General features: G+C 54.8%; 1 protein-coding gene across 2 annotated transcripts in view; it reads left to right on the forward strand.

Annotated features, from left to right (window-relative positions):
* Window positions 1–14,434, forward strand: part of BCL11A (BCL11 transcription factor A) — a 48,398-nt gene extending 33,964 nt beyond the window's left edge. For both annotated transcript variants that reach the window (XM_078596620.1, XM_078596621.1), the window contains exon 3: window positions 12,056–14,434. In XM_078596620.1, the coding sequence (XP_078452746.1) occupies window positions 12,056–14,304 (2,249 nt within the window). In that variant the 3' untranslated portion in view covers window positions 14,305–14,434. The remainder of the gene's footprint in view (window positions 1–12,055) is intronic.
* The last annotated feature ends 366 nt before the right edge of the window (window positions 14,435–14,800 follow it).

Here is a 14,800-nt window from a genome sequence, read left to right on the forward strand (position 1 = left end):
CGTATGTCACAGCGTGTAAATATACGCCGATTAATTACCTTTGCGCCACTTTTCTTAAATCGGGCACTTGGTGTTCTGAAACGAAGCCTAATTGAATCCGTGATAGGTGGGGAAGATTTTTGGTGGCTGCGACGTGGTTGGGGGTGCGGGGGCCGTGGGGGCCTTCGCAATCCGTGCCTCCCTGGCCTCCGTGCGGTGGCAAGCGACCATTAGCTGGTACCGCCGGCGCCCCGTGGGACCGCCAGCGGTGCGGTGCTTGCCGCTGTCGACCAGCGCGCAGCATCAATTGCAGTTTGCCATCCCAGAACCCAATCCAAAATATAGGAAAAAAAGAGCCTGACTGTCACGTTGCTTGCCATCACACCGGCCGTGATTATCGCTGAAACATTTTCTCAGGTGCCTTGGCCTCGCTACAGCAGTTCCAATTTTCCACAAAATCCTTAACGATTTATAGCTGTAAATAAAGCCCTCCTTCCCAAGAGGGCCGAGGCGCCATCCGCAATGCGCTGGCTGGCTGGCTGGTGTTAGAAAAAAAAAACATCAGAACAGGTCGTCTGGTAGATTGGATTTTCTGCATGCGTGCATTACGGACAGCGGGCCTCCCCTCCCTGCTACATTAAAAAAAAACCCAGAGTAGAGTCACCGGCCAGTATCACCACTCTTGAGTAATCTCCAGCTGGGCTCGCCGGCATTGACCTTGACAGTGACATAGAGCAGCCCAAGGCATCTGTGACAAGGAGCTGCCACCGCAATAAATATTTGTCCCCCAATGCATGTTTTAGAGAATACACCCCCAGCCCTCGGCTGGGCGCTACCAGCGCCTCGCTCGCTCGCGCGTGCGTGTGTGCGTGCGTGTGCACGCGCGTGCGTGTGTGCGTGCGTGTGCGCGCGCGTGTGTGTGTGCGTGTGTGTGCGCGCGTGCGTGTGTGCGTGTGTGTGCGTGTGTGCGTGCGTGCGCGCGTGCGTGCGTGTGCGCGCGCGTGTGTGTGTGTGTGCGTGCGTGCGTGTGTGCGTGTGTGTGCTCACCCACGCGCACGCGTGCTGCGTTCCTCACTGTATATTTAAGGTGTTGCCTTTTTTTGCATTTACTCTGTTTATTGATGTTTATTGTTCCTGTAAAAAAAGGATTGATGCTTTACTCTTCCTGATGACTGTGTGTGCACTGGATAAAATAATAATTAGCATCCCTCGGCCGGATAACGGCCCTCCCCACGCCATGTCGGTCAGCATGATTGTTTAACCGTATTTAACCGTATTTAACCGTATTTAAATGCGCTGCCCCACGTGGGCTGGCGAAGAGGGATGGGGACCACCGCTTCCCCCGCGTGCACTAAAGCGGTCCCTCCTAGATAACAAATAATCTACAAAATACATATAAACACACCGCTGTGTGACATGTTGCAATGGGTTCGACTGAGCACTTGGAGGAAGAAAACAACCGTGATTTGACAAACATCTGCCTTATAATTATTGTTGTTGTAGTATATTTATTGTTTTAAAATTCTTAACAATGTAGCGTGGCCATTGCACCCTTGTATTTTTTATATATATTACAAGTCTATATTTTGACATGGATTTTCTCAAAGTCTCTGTAGTCCATTTGCGCAGTGGTTTGTTGAAAACTTGCTTTGGCAGCCTATAATTCTCTGCACAGCTTCACCAATTCATTCTCTTGGCAGCGTTTTATTTTTAATGGGGATGGACCTGACCGAGGCTGCACGGTGAGCCGCTCTCGGGCTCCCACGCCTCCCGGACCGTGGCTCCGGATCCCCAGGGACGGCGCTGGTATTACCTCCCCACTCCAGGCTCTCGGCCCCGCGATCCGCTCCGTCTTGTGCGGACCGCGCTATGTGAATTAAAGCTACGGCCTGTTGATTGGTGTGCAGGAAAAGCGGAGATGGATTCCATCCCCTGGAGCCTGGAGTCGAGAAAACGTAGGATTTGGATGTTATTACGGGTATAGCCGAGAGTGTACGTGGCCATGCAGTTTGCAATGTATTTATTTAGTGCGTGGCTGCTCCGTTTAAGCAACTCGCTCGGTATACCAATGTGCGCCCACTTCGTGGAATGGGTCAATAGAGGGTGACCTCATCTCCTTGGCAGACAACGGCCTCTACACTGGACACCACTGGCGATTTGCCGACACAATGGTGCCTCTTTTACCCACCCCGGACGGAAGATGGGCTGACTCCATCTGGAACCAGAATTTGAATTCATGGCTTTGCTGTTGTTGCCCGCGTTCTCTCAGAGCACGGCACTGCCCGGGTGTTCATTACTGCAGACGTCAGCAATCGATAAATGACGGCAGAAACTCGCGACGTTCCCCGTTAGGTGTTGCCACTTAAAGAACAAAGCAAAGCCATTTTTATCGTTCCGACCTGTGGTGTTGCTTGCAAAGTTATTGAGCTGAGTTTGAGTCGAGTTCCTGATTGCCACCTTCACCAGCACCGCCACCGCCACGGTCATTTCCATCGCACGGCATGTAGCGCCAGCCATTGTGAACACAGCCAGGCCACGTGGCGTCATCTGGCAGCCTGGCCAGCAGACAGAGCTTGATCTTGTCACTTGCTAAATGCTCTTCCGATGTGCGATAATGAATGGTCTGTCGTCACTCTCCACGTGGCCCGTGCCCGTTGCACCGCGCGTGGCCCCTGTGGCCGCGTGGCCCCGCGGCGTGCTCCTGGCGCCCGTAGCGCTCCGCACGCCGCGGTCGCTACGGACTGTGGGCCGATTGGGCGTCTTGGCGTGGCGCCGTGGGTACAGCGCCGTGTCGCGCTGTTCCGCCCAACTGGGAGAGACCTGAATGCAGAGAAGTTTGCACCTTGGGCTCGCGCAGTGAATCCGAAGGGTTCCTGAACGCGCAACACCGGCAGCTCGTGGTGGGGCCGCGGTTTCTGCACGCTCCGCTCGTTAATGCGTTGCTTCATTGCTTCATTGGTCCTTAGTGTTTTTGTTATTTCATGAATAAACATGGTTGGGGTTCATGCGCTCCTACGTTAAGCGCTCAATGCCCAGTGGCTGTGACGGCGGCGCGAGACCACACGTATGTGCGTGCGGGCGTGTGTGCGTTTAACTCCACGTTGTTTGCATACTTCCCGCCAAGCGCTTTATTTGGAGGATTTTAAACAGCGATTCCCCTATGGAGACATACAGAGAGGGCATATCACACACCGTACAATCGGAGGTAGTTTCAAGCGGGTGTCGTCACAGTTGCTCAAATGTTAGCCGTGGTTAAGCCTCCCAGATGTGCGAGGTGGCCAATCAGTAGGAGTTGCATCGTAGTCCTGGAGCGACGCACGGCGGTGCGGGTCTCTTGTTGAGTCGACGGCACGCAGCTCTTCCTCACTGCTCGCCACGTTCTCGAGCTGAGCAAGGGAAGGCCTGCGAGCTCACGGTCCGCGCCAGCGTCAGTGTGTTGTGATCGCCGTCTTTAGTACTCGCGTGAGCACTCACTCGCTTGTGCGAATACAGGTGGACAGAATGTGTGGAGGCACTTTGCTTGCACGGCAGCTCGAGAGGAAGTCGGAGGCGGCAGGTGATGGCTGAACCATTGTGACTCGTCTCCAGAACAACACGCACTCGCTCTGTGCATGGGTCAGCAGCAGCCATTCCATTGTCATGACTTCTTAATTCGGAGAAATAGAGCCTGACGTTTTCAGACGAGAGCCTGTTCGTGAATTACAGCCCTTTGGCGATCCACTGCTGGTTGAATGCCTTCCAATGTCACGTCCGTCAGAGGGCTTTCTGACCGTACTTCACCACGCTGGTTCGCGCAGGGTGATGAGGGGTTTAGGGTGGCCCAGAATCGGTTCAACCCTCACTGGTGTTAGCCACGGCCTGGAATCCACCTGGGTCAGCGTGGTACGCTCACCAGCTCACCGCCTCGCCGTACATGTTGCTCTGAAGTTGGCGCTTATCGTTATTGTCCCATTTTATATAATTGTTTCAATAATTTCTGTAAAATATATCTGAAGCACATAACGTCGGAGCGGCAAGAGCTTACTCTTGTCCACGTGCGTGCGTGTGAACGTGCGCGCGTGTACGAATCTACGTACGTGCATGCGAATGTGCGGACGAGCATGTGTGGGTGTGCATGCGGACGCACGTGCAGACGTACGTGTGGGTGTGTGCGTGTGTACACGTGTGCGTGTGTGTTAGCGTTGGGATGGCCCACGCACACCCCGTTGGCCGCCGTCGCCGCGTTTGGCTGACTGCGGGCGCGAGGGGAAGTGACAGCGTCGTGCTGAACCTGACAAATCCATTAGCTCGCCGTGTTTCACGGGAGGAGATGATTCGGGCCCCGGGCGCAAGCGGGGGGAGCGGCCGCCGGCACGGGACCCCGGCCGCGGCAGGCGGATGTTCTGGGGGCGCCCGACACGGAGGCGAAACGGGGACCCGAGGCTTGACCCGCTGCCACGAACGCACCGATAAAGGCGATGCAATTACGGCGCCGCCAAGACTCTGCGTGCGTGCGCGCGCGAGCGAGAACACACATATCGAAGGGGGGGAGGGGGGCCATAATTTCCGTCGCTAATTATGATTCTCGGTCGGCCTCTGCTGCTTCACTAACAAGGCTTGGTTATCACAAAGTTTACATTTTAGAAATATTGAAGGCGTGTGGCTTTGGGACTTTGGAAATGATTTGTTTCTTTAGTGGTGTATAATGAAAATAAAGCAATCCCTGGCTTCGCCATTGCTTCGGGGATGACCGATTCAGAGTTGGATTGTCTTCATAGACGTTGTTCTTGACCACCGATTTGACGCGGCAATTTCCCGTTGCGCGTCCGACCGTCCGTGCAGCGCCACGCGTGGTCGTCGGCAACGTTGAGATCGATCCCCCCCCCCCACCGATATGCGATGCGTCGCTGTCGTCACGGTGCGAATGTGTTGGCCGCACAAATTAACACGAGAATGATGAAATTGGTTTAAGTGTGAAGGGGAATAAATTGTGGCGTCGGTGAGGGTAATTATTTGTTTCGGAATGTTTGTTGTGAGTTTACGCCACGTCTCATGGTCTAAGCGCCGAGCGTATTCTTTAAACACCCCCTCCAGAAATTAATGATCGTGTGTTGAATGCAGCCGGATGTCGTGTTGGCTTTTCTATTAAACAATGCAGCGGCTAAAATTATTTCTGAACTAACTGTATAATATATAAACATATCAGTGCTCATTGACCTTATCATAACTACTTATTATCATTGGGAATTTTAAATCTTACGATTTAATTTCTTGATTCGGCAACCCTGGTGAGCTCACGCGTGCGTGCAAAGACGAAGGTCCCCTGGATAGCCTCGAAGAGTGGAGGGGAGAGTGCTGCGAGTGAGTGTCACTGTGCTAGTGTCACTGTGCTAGTGTAACTGTGCGTGTGAGTGTCACTGTGTTAGTGAGTGTCATTGTGCTAGTGTCACTGTGTTAGTGAGTGTCACTGTGCTAGTGTCACTGTGCGTGTGAGTGTCACTGTGTTAGTGAGTGTCATTGTGCTAGTGTCACTGTGTTAGTGAGTGTCACTGTGCTAGTGTCACTGTGTTAGTGAGTGTCATTGTGCTAGTGTCACTGTGCGTGTGAGTGTCACTGTGTTAGTGAGTGTCATTGTGCTAGTGTCACTGTGTTAGTGAGTGTCACTGTGCTAGTGTCACTGTGTTAGTGAGTGTCACTGTGCTAGTGTCACTGTGTTAGTGAGTGTCACTGTGCTAGTGTCAATGTGTTAGTGAGTGTCACTGTGCTAGTGTCACTGTGTTAGTGAGTGTCACTGTGCTAGTGTCACTGTGCTAGTGAGTGTCACTGTGCTAGTGTCACTGTGCTAGTGTCACTGTGCTAGTGTCACTGTGCTAGTGTCACTGTGCTAGTGTCACTGTGCTAGTGTCACTGTGCTAGTGTCACTGTGTTAGTGTCACTGTGTTAGTGAGTGTCACTGTGTTAGTGAGTGTCACTGTGCTAGTGTCACTGTGCTAGTGAGTGTCACTGTGCTAGTGTCACTGTGCTAGTGTCACTGTGTTAGTGAGTGTCACTGTGCTAGTGAGTGTCACTGTGCTAGTGAGTGTCACTGTGCTAGTGTCACTGTGCTAGTGAGTGTCAATGTGCTAGTATCACTGTGCTAGTGTCACTGTGTTAGTGAGTATCACTGTGCTAGTGTCACTGTGCTAGTGAGTGTCACTGTGCTAGTGTCACTGTGCTAGTGAGTGTCAATGTGCTAGTATCACTGTGCTAGTGTCACTGTGCTAGTGAGTGTCACTGTGCTAGTGTCACTGTGCTAGTGTCACTGTGTTAGTGAGTGTCACTGTGCTAGTGAGTGTCACTGTGCTAGTGTCACTGTGCTAGTGAGTGTCACTGTGCTAGTGAGTGTCACTGTGCTAGTGTCACTGTGTTAGTGTCACTGTGCTAGTGTCACTGTGCTAGTGAGTGTCACTGTGCTAGTGAGTGTCACTGTGCTAGTGTCACTGTGCTAGTGTCACTGTGCTAGTGTCACTGTGCTAGTGAGTGTCACTGTGTTAGTGAGTGTCACTGTGCTAGTGTCACTGTGTTAGTGTCACTGTGCTAGTGTCACTGTGTTAGTGAGTGTCACTGTGCTAGTGAGTGTCACTGTGTTAGTGAGTGTCACTGTGCTAGTGTCACTGTGCTAGTGTCACTGTGCTAGTGTCACTGTGTTAGTGTCACTGTGCTAGTGTCACTGTGCTAGTGTCACTGTGTTAGTGAGTGTCACTGTGCTAGTGTCACTGTGTTAGTGTCACTGTGTTAGTGAGTGTCACTGTGCTAGTGTCACTGTGTTAGTGTCACTGTGCTAGTGTCACTGTGTTAGTGAGTGTCACTGTGTTAGTGAGTGTCACTGTGCTAGTGTCACTGTGTTAGTGTCACTGTGTTAGTGTCACTGTGCTAGTGTCACTGTGCTAGTGAGTGTCACTGTGTTAGTGTCACTGTGCTAGTGTCACTGTGCTAGTGTCACTGTGTTAGTGAATATCACTGTGTTAGTGAGTGTCACTGTGCTAGTGTCACTGTGCTAGTGAGTGTCACTGTGCTAGTGAGTGTCACTGTGCTAGTGTCACTGTGTTAGTGAGTGTCACTGTGCTAGTGAGTGTCACTGTGCTAGTGTCACTGTGCTAGTGAGTGTCACTGTGCTAGTGAGTGTCACTGTGCTAGTGTCACTGTGTTAGTGAGTGTCACTGTGCTAGTGTCACTGTGCTAGTGTCACGGTGCTAGTTAGTGTCACTGTGTTAGTGAGTATCACTGTGTTAGTGAGTTTCACTGTGCTAGTGTCACTGTGCTAGTGTCACTGTGTTAGTGTCACTGTGCTAGTGAGTGTCACTGTGCTAGTGAGTGTCACTGTGCTAGTGTCACTGTGCTAGTGTCACTGTGTTAGTGTCACTGTGCTAGTGTCACTGTTAGTGTCACTGTGTTAGTGAGTGTCACTGTGCTAGTGAGTGTCACTGTGCTAGTGAGTGTCACTGTGCTAGTGTCACTGTGCTAGTGTCACTGTGCTAGTGAGTGTCACTGTGCTAGTGAGTGTCACTGTGCTAGTGTCATTGTGTTAGTGAGTGTCACTGTGCTAGTGTCACTGTGTTAGTGTCACTGTGTTAGTGAGTGTCACTGTGCTAGTGAGTGTCACTGTGCTAGTGAGTATCACTGTGCTAGTGTCACTGTGCTAGTGTCACTGTGCTAGTGAGTGTCACTGTGCTAGTGAGTGTCACTGTGCTAGTGTCATTGTGTTAGTGAGTGTCACTGTGCTAGTGTCACTGTGCTAGTGTCACTGTGCTAGTGAGTGTCACTGTGCTAGTGAGTGTCACTGTGCTAGTGTCACTGTGCTAGTGAGTGTCACTGTGCTAGTGAGTGTCACTGTGTTAGTGTCACTGTGCTAGTGTCACTGTGCTAGTGAGTGTCACTGTGCTAGTGTCACTGTGCTAGTGTCACTGTGCTAGTGAGTGTCACTGTGCTAGTGAGTGTCACTGTGCTAGTGTCACTGTGCTAGTGAGTGTCACTGTTAGTGAGTGTCACCGTGCTAGTGTCACTGTGCTAGTGAGTGTCACTGTGTTAGTGAGTGTCACTGTGCTAGTGTCACTGTGCTAGTGAGTGTCACTGTGCTAGCGAGTGTCACTGTGCTAGTATCACTGTGCTAGTGTTACTGTGCTAGTGTCACTGTGCTAGTGAGTGTCACTGTGTTAGTGTCACTGTGCTAGTGTCACTGTGCTAGTGAGTGTCACTGTGCTAGTGTTACTGTGCTAGTGAGTGTCACTGTGCTAGTGTCACTGTGCTAGTGAGTGTCACTGTGCTAGTGTCACTGTGCTAGTGAGTGTCACTGCGCTAGTGAGTGACGTCACGCCAAGCACTTTACTAATTTGGGGCTGAATTTACCGAGGGGGCGCTCGGCACAGGTTCGGATGCGAGGTGCCACCGATATTGTCCACGTAATGGTCAACCGCTTCCCACCTGCCTAGTAGGTACACCTGTGTGTGTGTATATCGCGAACGCAAAGATGAGACGGAAAAAAAGACCTATCATCGCTGCAAAGCGGCACACGCGAGGACGTGGTGGGGTTCCCGCCGTCATTTAAGGAGTCGAGAAATGGCAAGGCAGTTTCCGTCAAGACAGCCCAAGCCAGTTAGCCTACCACGACCCAGCCCTTTGAGCTGTCTCCAGCCGTTACCTATAAAAGCTTTTTGTCTGCAGGCTGTTCTCTTCCGAGCAACGTATATTTAAGTGGAGAAAGTAATTGCATGCATCATTCATGGGGTGCAGTCTCTCTCTCTTTGCCACGGCAGGCTGTCAAATCGCATCCGCGTCCGTGCCCCCATGGCCCAGTGAAATTTCGAGGCTCTGGCGTCTGTGGGGCCCTGTCCCCGCTGCCCTCCTGCCGGCGCCGCCAGCGCCGGTCGAGCGGAGGGGCCCCCCACAACCGCGACATTCGTTCTGCGCTTCTTAATTATCGCTTTTGAAATTCGTTTCAGTCACGACCAACAAAAACAATAAAAGCGACATTATGAGATATCTTCTTAAGACGCACGCAGAACAGAAAAAAAAAATCAGCTGTGAACTTTTAATTAGAAATACTCTTTGGGACATTTTCTTTCCAGATGAGGAAACTAATTGCGCTTACCGTAAAACTGACGCTGCGCAAATAACAACATAAATCGGGGCCGTTTTGTGGATTTCTGCGCCCTGCTCGGAATTGAAAGCCGAAGTCAGAGGTCCGGGCCCCTTTCAAACGTTACGGTGCGCCACCGCTGCGGGGCCACGGTGCGACCGGCGGAGAATTAGGCAAAGAGTCTCGGCGACTCGTGCCGGAGAGGGCAGCGCGTCGGCAAGGCCACCATCTCAACTTAATTTCTCTCCCCCCACCCCCCCCACCCACCCCTCCTCTCTCGATCCTTTCACTTGAAATGCTAAAACCGTGGCTTTGTGAGCCCGCGTCTCGCGCCCGTGCAGGTGCGTCCCATTTGTGTTCATCTCGCATAGTCTTTCCATTAGACTCCAAAGGGGTGAAGGTCAATCTTTCACACTGACCAGATGTGGCATTAGAGACAGGTGACCAGAATAGAAAGACTGAAATCACGCTCGCCACAATGAATAGATGCTCTCTCTACCTTTGTGGAAGATGTCTTTTGTGTGGGTCTCTATGCGTGCGCACAAAGCTTGAATGTGGTGTCTTGAATAGTGATGGATAATGGGGGGGCTTTTTTTCCCTTATTGTCCATGAATGCAGATTCTGTGACTAATTCCACTTTGTGCATATTTATAACAGTGCATGAGATTACCACAATCCAATACATAGGCAGAGCCAAAGCTTGAGTCAAAATCCATCGTAGTTATGAATGAGCATGGAAACTCACAATGATAGCGATAAACGTTTCAGATGTAATAATTCATCGTATTTTATTCCTTAATGGTCAAGGTTAATAATGTTTTAACAAACGAACAATAACGTATCAAAATTAATCAAGCAGCAGAGCGTGAATTAAATTACAGCCACTGCAATTGGTAACGGCCCTGTGCCCGTGGGTAGGAGTGGTGGCGCCGCGATGGGGCCGGCCGGCCGGCCGCCCTTCCGTACGCCGCTTCGTTCTCGCCGGGGGTGCTAATCGGACCTCCTAACGAGCCGAGGCCACGGCGGCCTTCGTACTACCCGGGCAGCCGACACGCAACCGACACGCAACTGACACACAACATGTGGCCGACACGCGGCCGACACGCAACCGACACGCAACTGACACACAACTGACACGCGGCCGACACGCGGTCGACACGCGGCTGGCGAAACGGCGGCCGTGTCCCACAGAGCTGGAGGAGGCTCCTCACGTGCCACCAACCTCCGATTAGAAGGACACCTGCAGAGAAAACAAGTCAAAGCCGCCGTGTCGTAATTTGAAATGCGACATCGTGCTCGGGGGAGGCTGTGGTCAAAATAACAACGATGGGGGGGGGGGAAACAGCTTTGCGGGAGTCGTTTCTTCTCCGCCACCACCACCACCGCCACCACCACCACGTCGAGTGGTTTGTGGTTGGCTGTGCCTCGTGTCACCCGCGCCAAGGGTTGCCTCCACCTTCGCTCGTGACCGCTCGCGGCTTCTCCGCCGCGTTTCCCCAGCGGCCCTGTCCTCGGCGGATTATCATTTTGCGTCTTTAAGTCCTCGCAGTCGACGTGGTCAAGCGTTGCGTTTGTTTTATTGGTCACGCTAAATGGTGGGGGAGGGGCTTTGCTGAGAGTGTATCCAACGCCGTTTAAAACGCTTTGCGAGCCGCCAACTGAAAACCCGTGCCAATAACGGTCGGCATGCCTCGGATGATATCTGTTGGTTATAGTTTAGTTTGATGGGGCCAATAAGGCACAGCGGTAATGGACAATGTTCTGCTTTGCATTATGCATTCCACCAGCAGGCAATTAGATTTTTGCTTTGCATTTTAAAACACTTTTGAAAATATCTTCAATCACTTTTCCAAGATATGAAATGTATTATCAGCAATTGAGGATACAAATACCACATATACAGTTAATTAGCCCAATAGCATGAGTATTGCATTAATTGCTGCGAAGGGATTGTGGAGTGGGTTCTCTGAAATTAATTTTGGCCGCTTGCCGCACGTGTCTCTTGGCAGAAATACGACGCAAATAGAAACTGATTTCCTGTACTTCTCAGTGAGTAACCGCTGTGCTCACTCGATTCCGTTGTGGAATCGCGTTATCTCAGCACGATCAATGAGGGCCGATGGCGGTTTTGGTTTCCGCGAGGGTTTGTCAGCGGCCCCGGCCGCGGGAATCCTCCTCTCATCGCCACGCCCGAGCCCCCGTCGAACGTAAATCACGCAACCAAACGTGCCCCGTTTGTCACGGTGTACCACGTGACATTTTTAAGAAGGCAACACGAATTGAAGAGCGGTAACGGTACGCGATCGAGGTGCCGTGCCGGGGCCAGCGTCGTGAGCGCTCCTCCGCATAGAGAATTGCATTTTCGCGACAATATTTCCCCGTGGGTTAAAGTGACGGCACACGTGGCAACAATACTGACTGGCTTTAACAATAACACAAATCATCATTAAGTCATTTTAGCAGGGGCCTTTTCAAATTAAATAATAGACCGCCGCCCACTTACATTTTCGGTGATAATACGAGGTCCTATAGACAGAGGAAGGCATTAACTTGCCAAGGTAAAGTGTTAATTACCATAGAATGACCACATTCACAATTGCAGATAAGCTGCATGGGGAGAAATTAACCTTTTTTCGGTAACCTATTTTGAATACGGACACGCCGTGCACACAGACACCGGCGCACTTCATTATCTGACGAATGTTGCTGCGGTTAAGTATTTTTCCCGCACAAAGCGTTACTCTTGTACAAAATGAACCAAAAGTGATGCATCTATGAGTATATAATTATTCATATTATTACGTGGGCGACAGGAGAGGGGGGAGCGTGGGTGAAGCCGGGTGAATTTGCGCAGCATTTTAATTTCACGTCGATGAAATCTCACTCGGCCGTTTCTACCGCGCCCGCCTCTCTGTCGACGCCGAGGTGACCGTGGCCCTCCGGCCCCCGCGTGCGTGCGTGTGTGCGTGCTGTCGCTCGCAGGGAAGGACGAGCCGTGCAGCTACGTGTGCACGACGTGCAAACAGCCCTTCTCCTCGGCCTGGTTCCTCCTGCGGCACGCGCAGAACACGCACGGCTTCCGCATCTACCTGGACAACGGCCACCCGATCAGCCCGCTGGCGCCGCGCGCGGGCCTGCCGCCCTCGCTCGGCCCCGACTCGCCCGCCCAGCCCCCGCCCCTGCCTCCGCCGCCCCCCTTGCCGGGCCTGCACCTGCCCGACGCCAACCCCTTCAGCTTCCTGCGCCTCTCGGGCCCCCCCGTGCTGCGCGACCACCACCCGGGCCTCCGGGAAGGCGCGCCGGGGGGCCCCGGCGGGCGGCTGCCCCCGACGCCGCCGCTCTTCAGCCCGCCGCCCCCCAGGCCGCACCTGGACCCGCACCGGCTCGACTGCCTGAGCGCCGAGAGCATGGCGCTGGCGGCGGCGGCCGCCCACCACCACCACCACCAGCACGCGCACGCGCACCAGCACGCGCACCAGCACGCGCACGCGCACCAGCACGCGCACGCCCACCCGCACCCTCCGGGCGGCTTCGAGCGGGCGCTCAGGCTGAACCCCATTGGGATGGAACCACCGCTGCCGATGGATTTTTCGCGGCGGCTGCGCGAGCTTGCTGGGAACTCGACGCCGCCGCTTTCCCCGGGCCGACACGGCGCCCTGCCAAGGCTTCTGCAGCCCTTTCCGGCTGGCGGTAGCGGCGCCGGGAACAAGTCGCCTTTTCTCGGCACTCCCCCTCCCCCGCCACTCCCCCCGCCTCCTCCCATCCCGCCCCCTCCCCCTCCGCCGGCCTCCGTCTCGCCGGCCGCGTCCTCGCAGTCGTCGCTCAAGCCCAAGTCGTGCGAGTTCTGCGGGAAGACGTTCAAGTTCCAGAGCAACCTGATCGTACACCGGCGCAGCCACACGGGCGAGAAGCCCTACAAGTGCCCGGTGTGCGACCACGCCTGCACGCAGGCCAGCAAGCTCAAGCGGCACATGAAGACGCACACGTGCTCGCCGGCCGGGGGCTCGTCGCCGTCGCACGGCGGCGCCGCCGGCAACTCGGAGGACGGCCGCTCGGAGGCCAGCTCCCCCGAGCCGGGCGCCAGCGAGGGCCACCGCGGCTCGAGGGAGCGTAAGTACCGCTGCGAGGGCGACGGCGACAACAACGAAGAGGAGGAGGAAGAGGAGGAGGAGGAAGATGCCGAGGAGGAGCTGGCCGAAGAGGAGCGCGGCCGGGGCCGGCCAGACTCGGCCTTCGACCTGAACGCGGAGAGCGGCGGCCGCGACCACGAGCGCAACGGCAAGCCGGCCGAGCGCAAACCGCTGGCGCTCAACGACGTGATGGACGGCGTCGGCCTCAACCCGATGCAGCACTACAGCGAGGCGCTCAAGCAGATCCTGGCCGGCAAGCGGCGTCAGTGCCCGCCCCCGCCCGAGCACCCGCCGGACGCGATGAGGGCGCCGAGGGACGGCCCCGTCGACAGGGACCCTTCCTCCCACGCCGAGTCGAACCACGTCTCCGAGAGTCCCGTCAACGGCCGAGGGTTCTCGCCCGGGCAGCTCCCGGGCACCGCCGTGCCCCGGAACCCCCCGCCCATCTCCAGCCCCAACCCGCTCAGCACTTACCCCAAGCGCATCAAGCTCGAGAAGGAGTTCGAGCTGCCGCCCGCGCCCATGCTGCCCACGGAGAACGTGTACTCGCAGTGGCTGGCGGGCTACGCCGCGTCGCGCCAACTCAGCAAGGATCCTTTTTTTGGGTTCGGGGACTCTCGCCGGTCCCCGTTCGCCTCCTCCTCGGAACACTCGTCGGAGAACGGCAGCCTGCGCTTCTCCACGCCGCCCGGCGAGCTGCTGGACGGCATGAACTCCGGCCAGAGCGGCACTGGCAGCGGCAACAGCACGCCCAACCTGTCGGGGCGTCCCAGCTCCAAGGACGGCCGGCGCAGCGACACGTGCGAGTACTGCGGCAAGGTGTTCAAGAACGGCAGCAACCTGACGGTGCACCGCCGCTCGCACACGGGCGAGCGGCCCTACAAGTGCGAGCTGTGCAGCTACGCGTGCGCGCAGAGCAGCAAGCTGACGCGCCACATGAAGACGCACGGCCAGATGGGCAAGGAGATCTACAAGTGCGACATCTGCCAGATGCCCTTCAGCGTGTACAGCACGCTGGAGAAGCACATGAAGAAGTGGCACGGCGAGCAGCTCATCTCCACTGACGACGAAGTCAAGTCGGAGCACACGGAGACCAGTTGAGGACGGCGTGACGTTTCCTCCCTCCCGCCCGCCCGCCCATCGGCCGGCCGCTCCACCGGTCCATGCCCGGTTCCTCCAAACCCCCCCACCCCCCCCCCCCACATCGACCGCCACCACTCCTCTAGAACCGCATGGCCGTCCTGCTCTGCTCCTAACTCTGGACCCGTTCTGCTCCCCCCTTCCACCCCGCGCCCCCCTCCGCCCCCTGCCGTGTTGGCCGTTTGCCCCCACGCGCCCTCTCAGGCGCACGAGCACACACAGCGGCCTCTCGCGCTACACTCCATTCCAGCCCTGGCGGGGGCTTTTCATTTCCTCCTGCCACCTGCCCGCCCGCCCGCCCGTCCCAGCAATTATATATTTCAAACGTTTTTATTTATTTATTTCCTTTGCTTTGGGTGCGAGCTGGAAGCTTGTAAAGTAATGTAAAAGTTGTGCTGATTTTCTGCCATGAAACTCGAATGGAAACACTTAATGCGGGAACAAAAATAAATCCCGC

This window comes from Lampetra planeri, chromosome 7, assembly GCF_965212315.1.
Source record: "Lampetra planeri chromosome 7, kcLamPlan1.2.h2, whole genome shotgun sequence".
Lineage (NCBI taxonomy): Eukaryota > Metazoa > Chordata > Hyperoartia > Petromyzontiformes > Petromyzontidae > Lampetra > Lampetra planeri.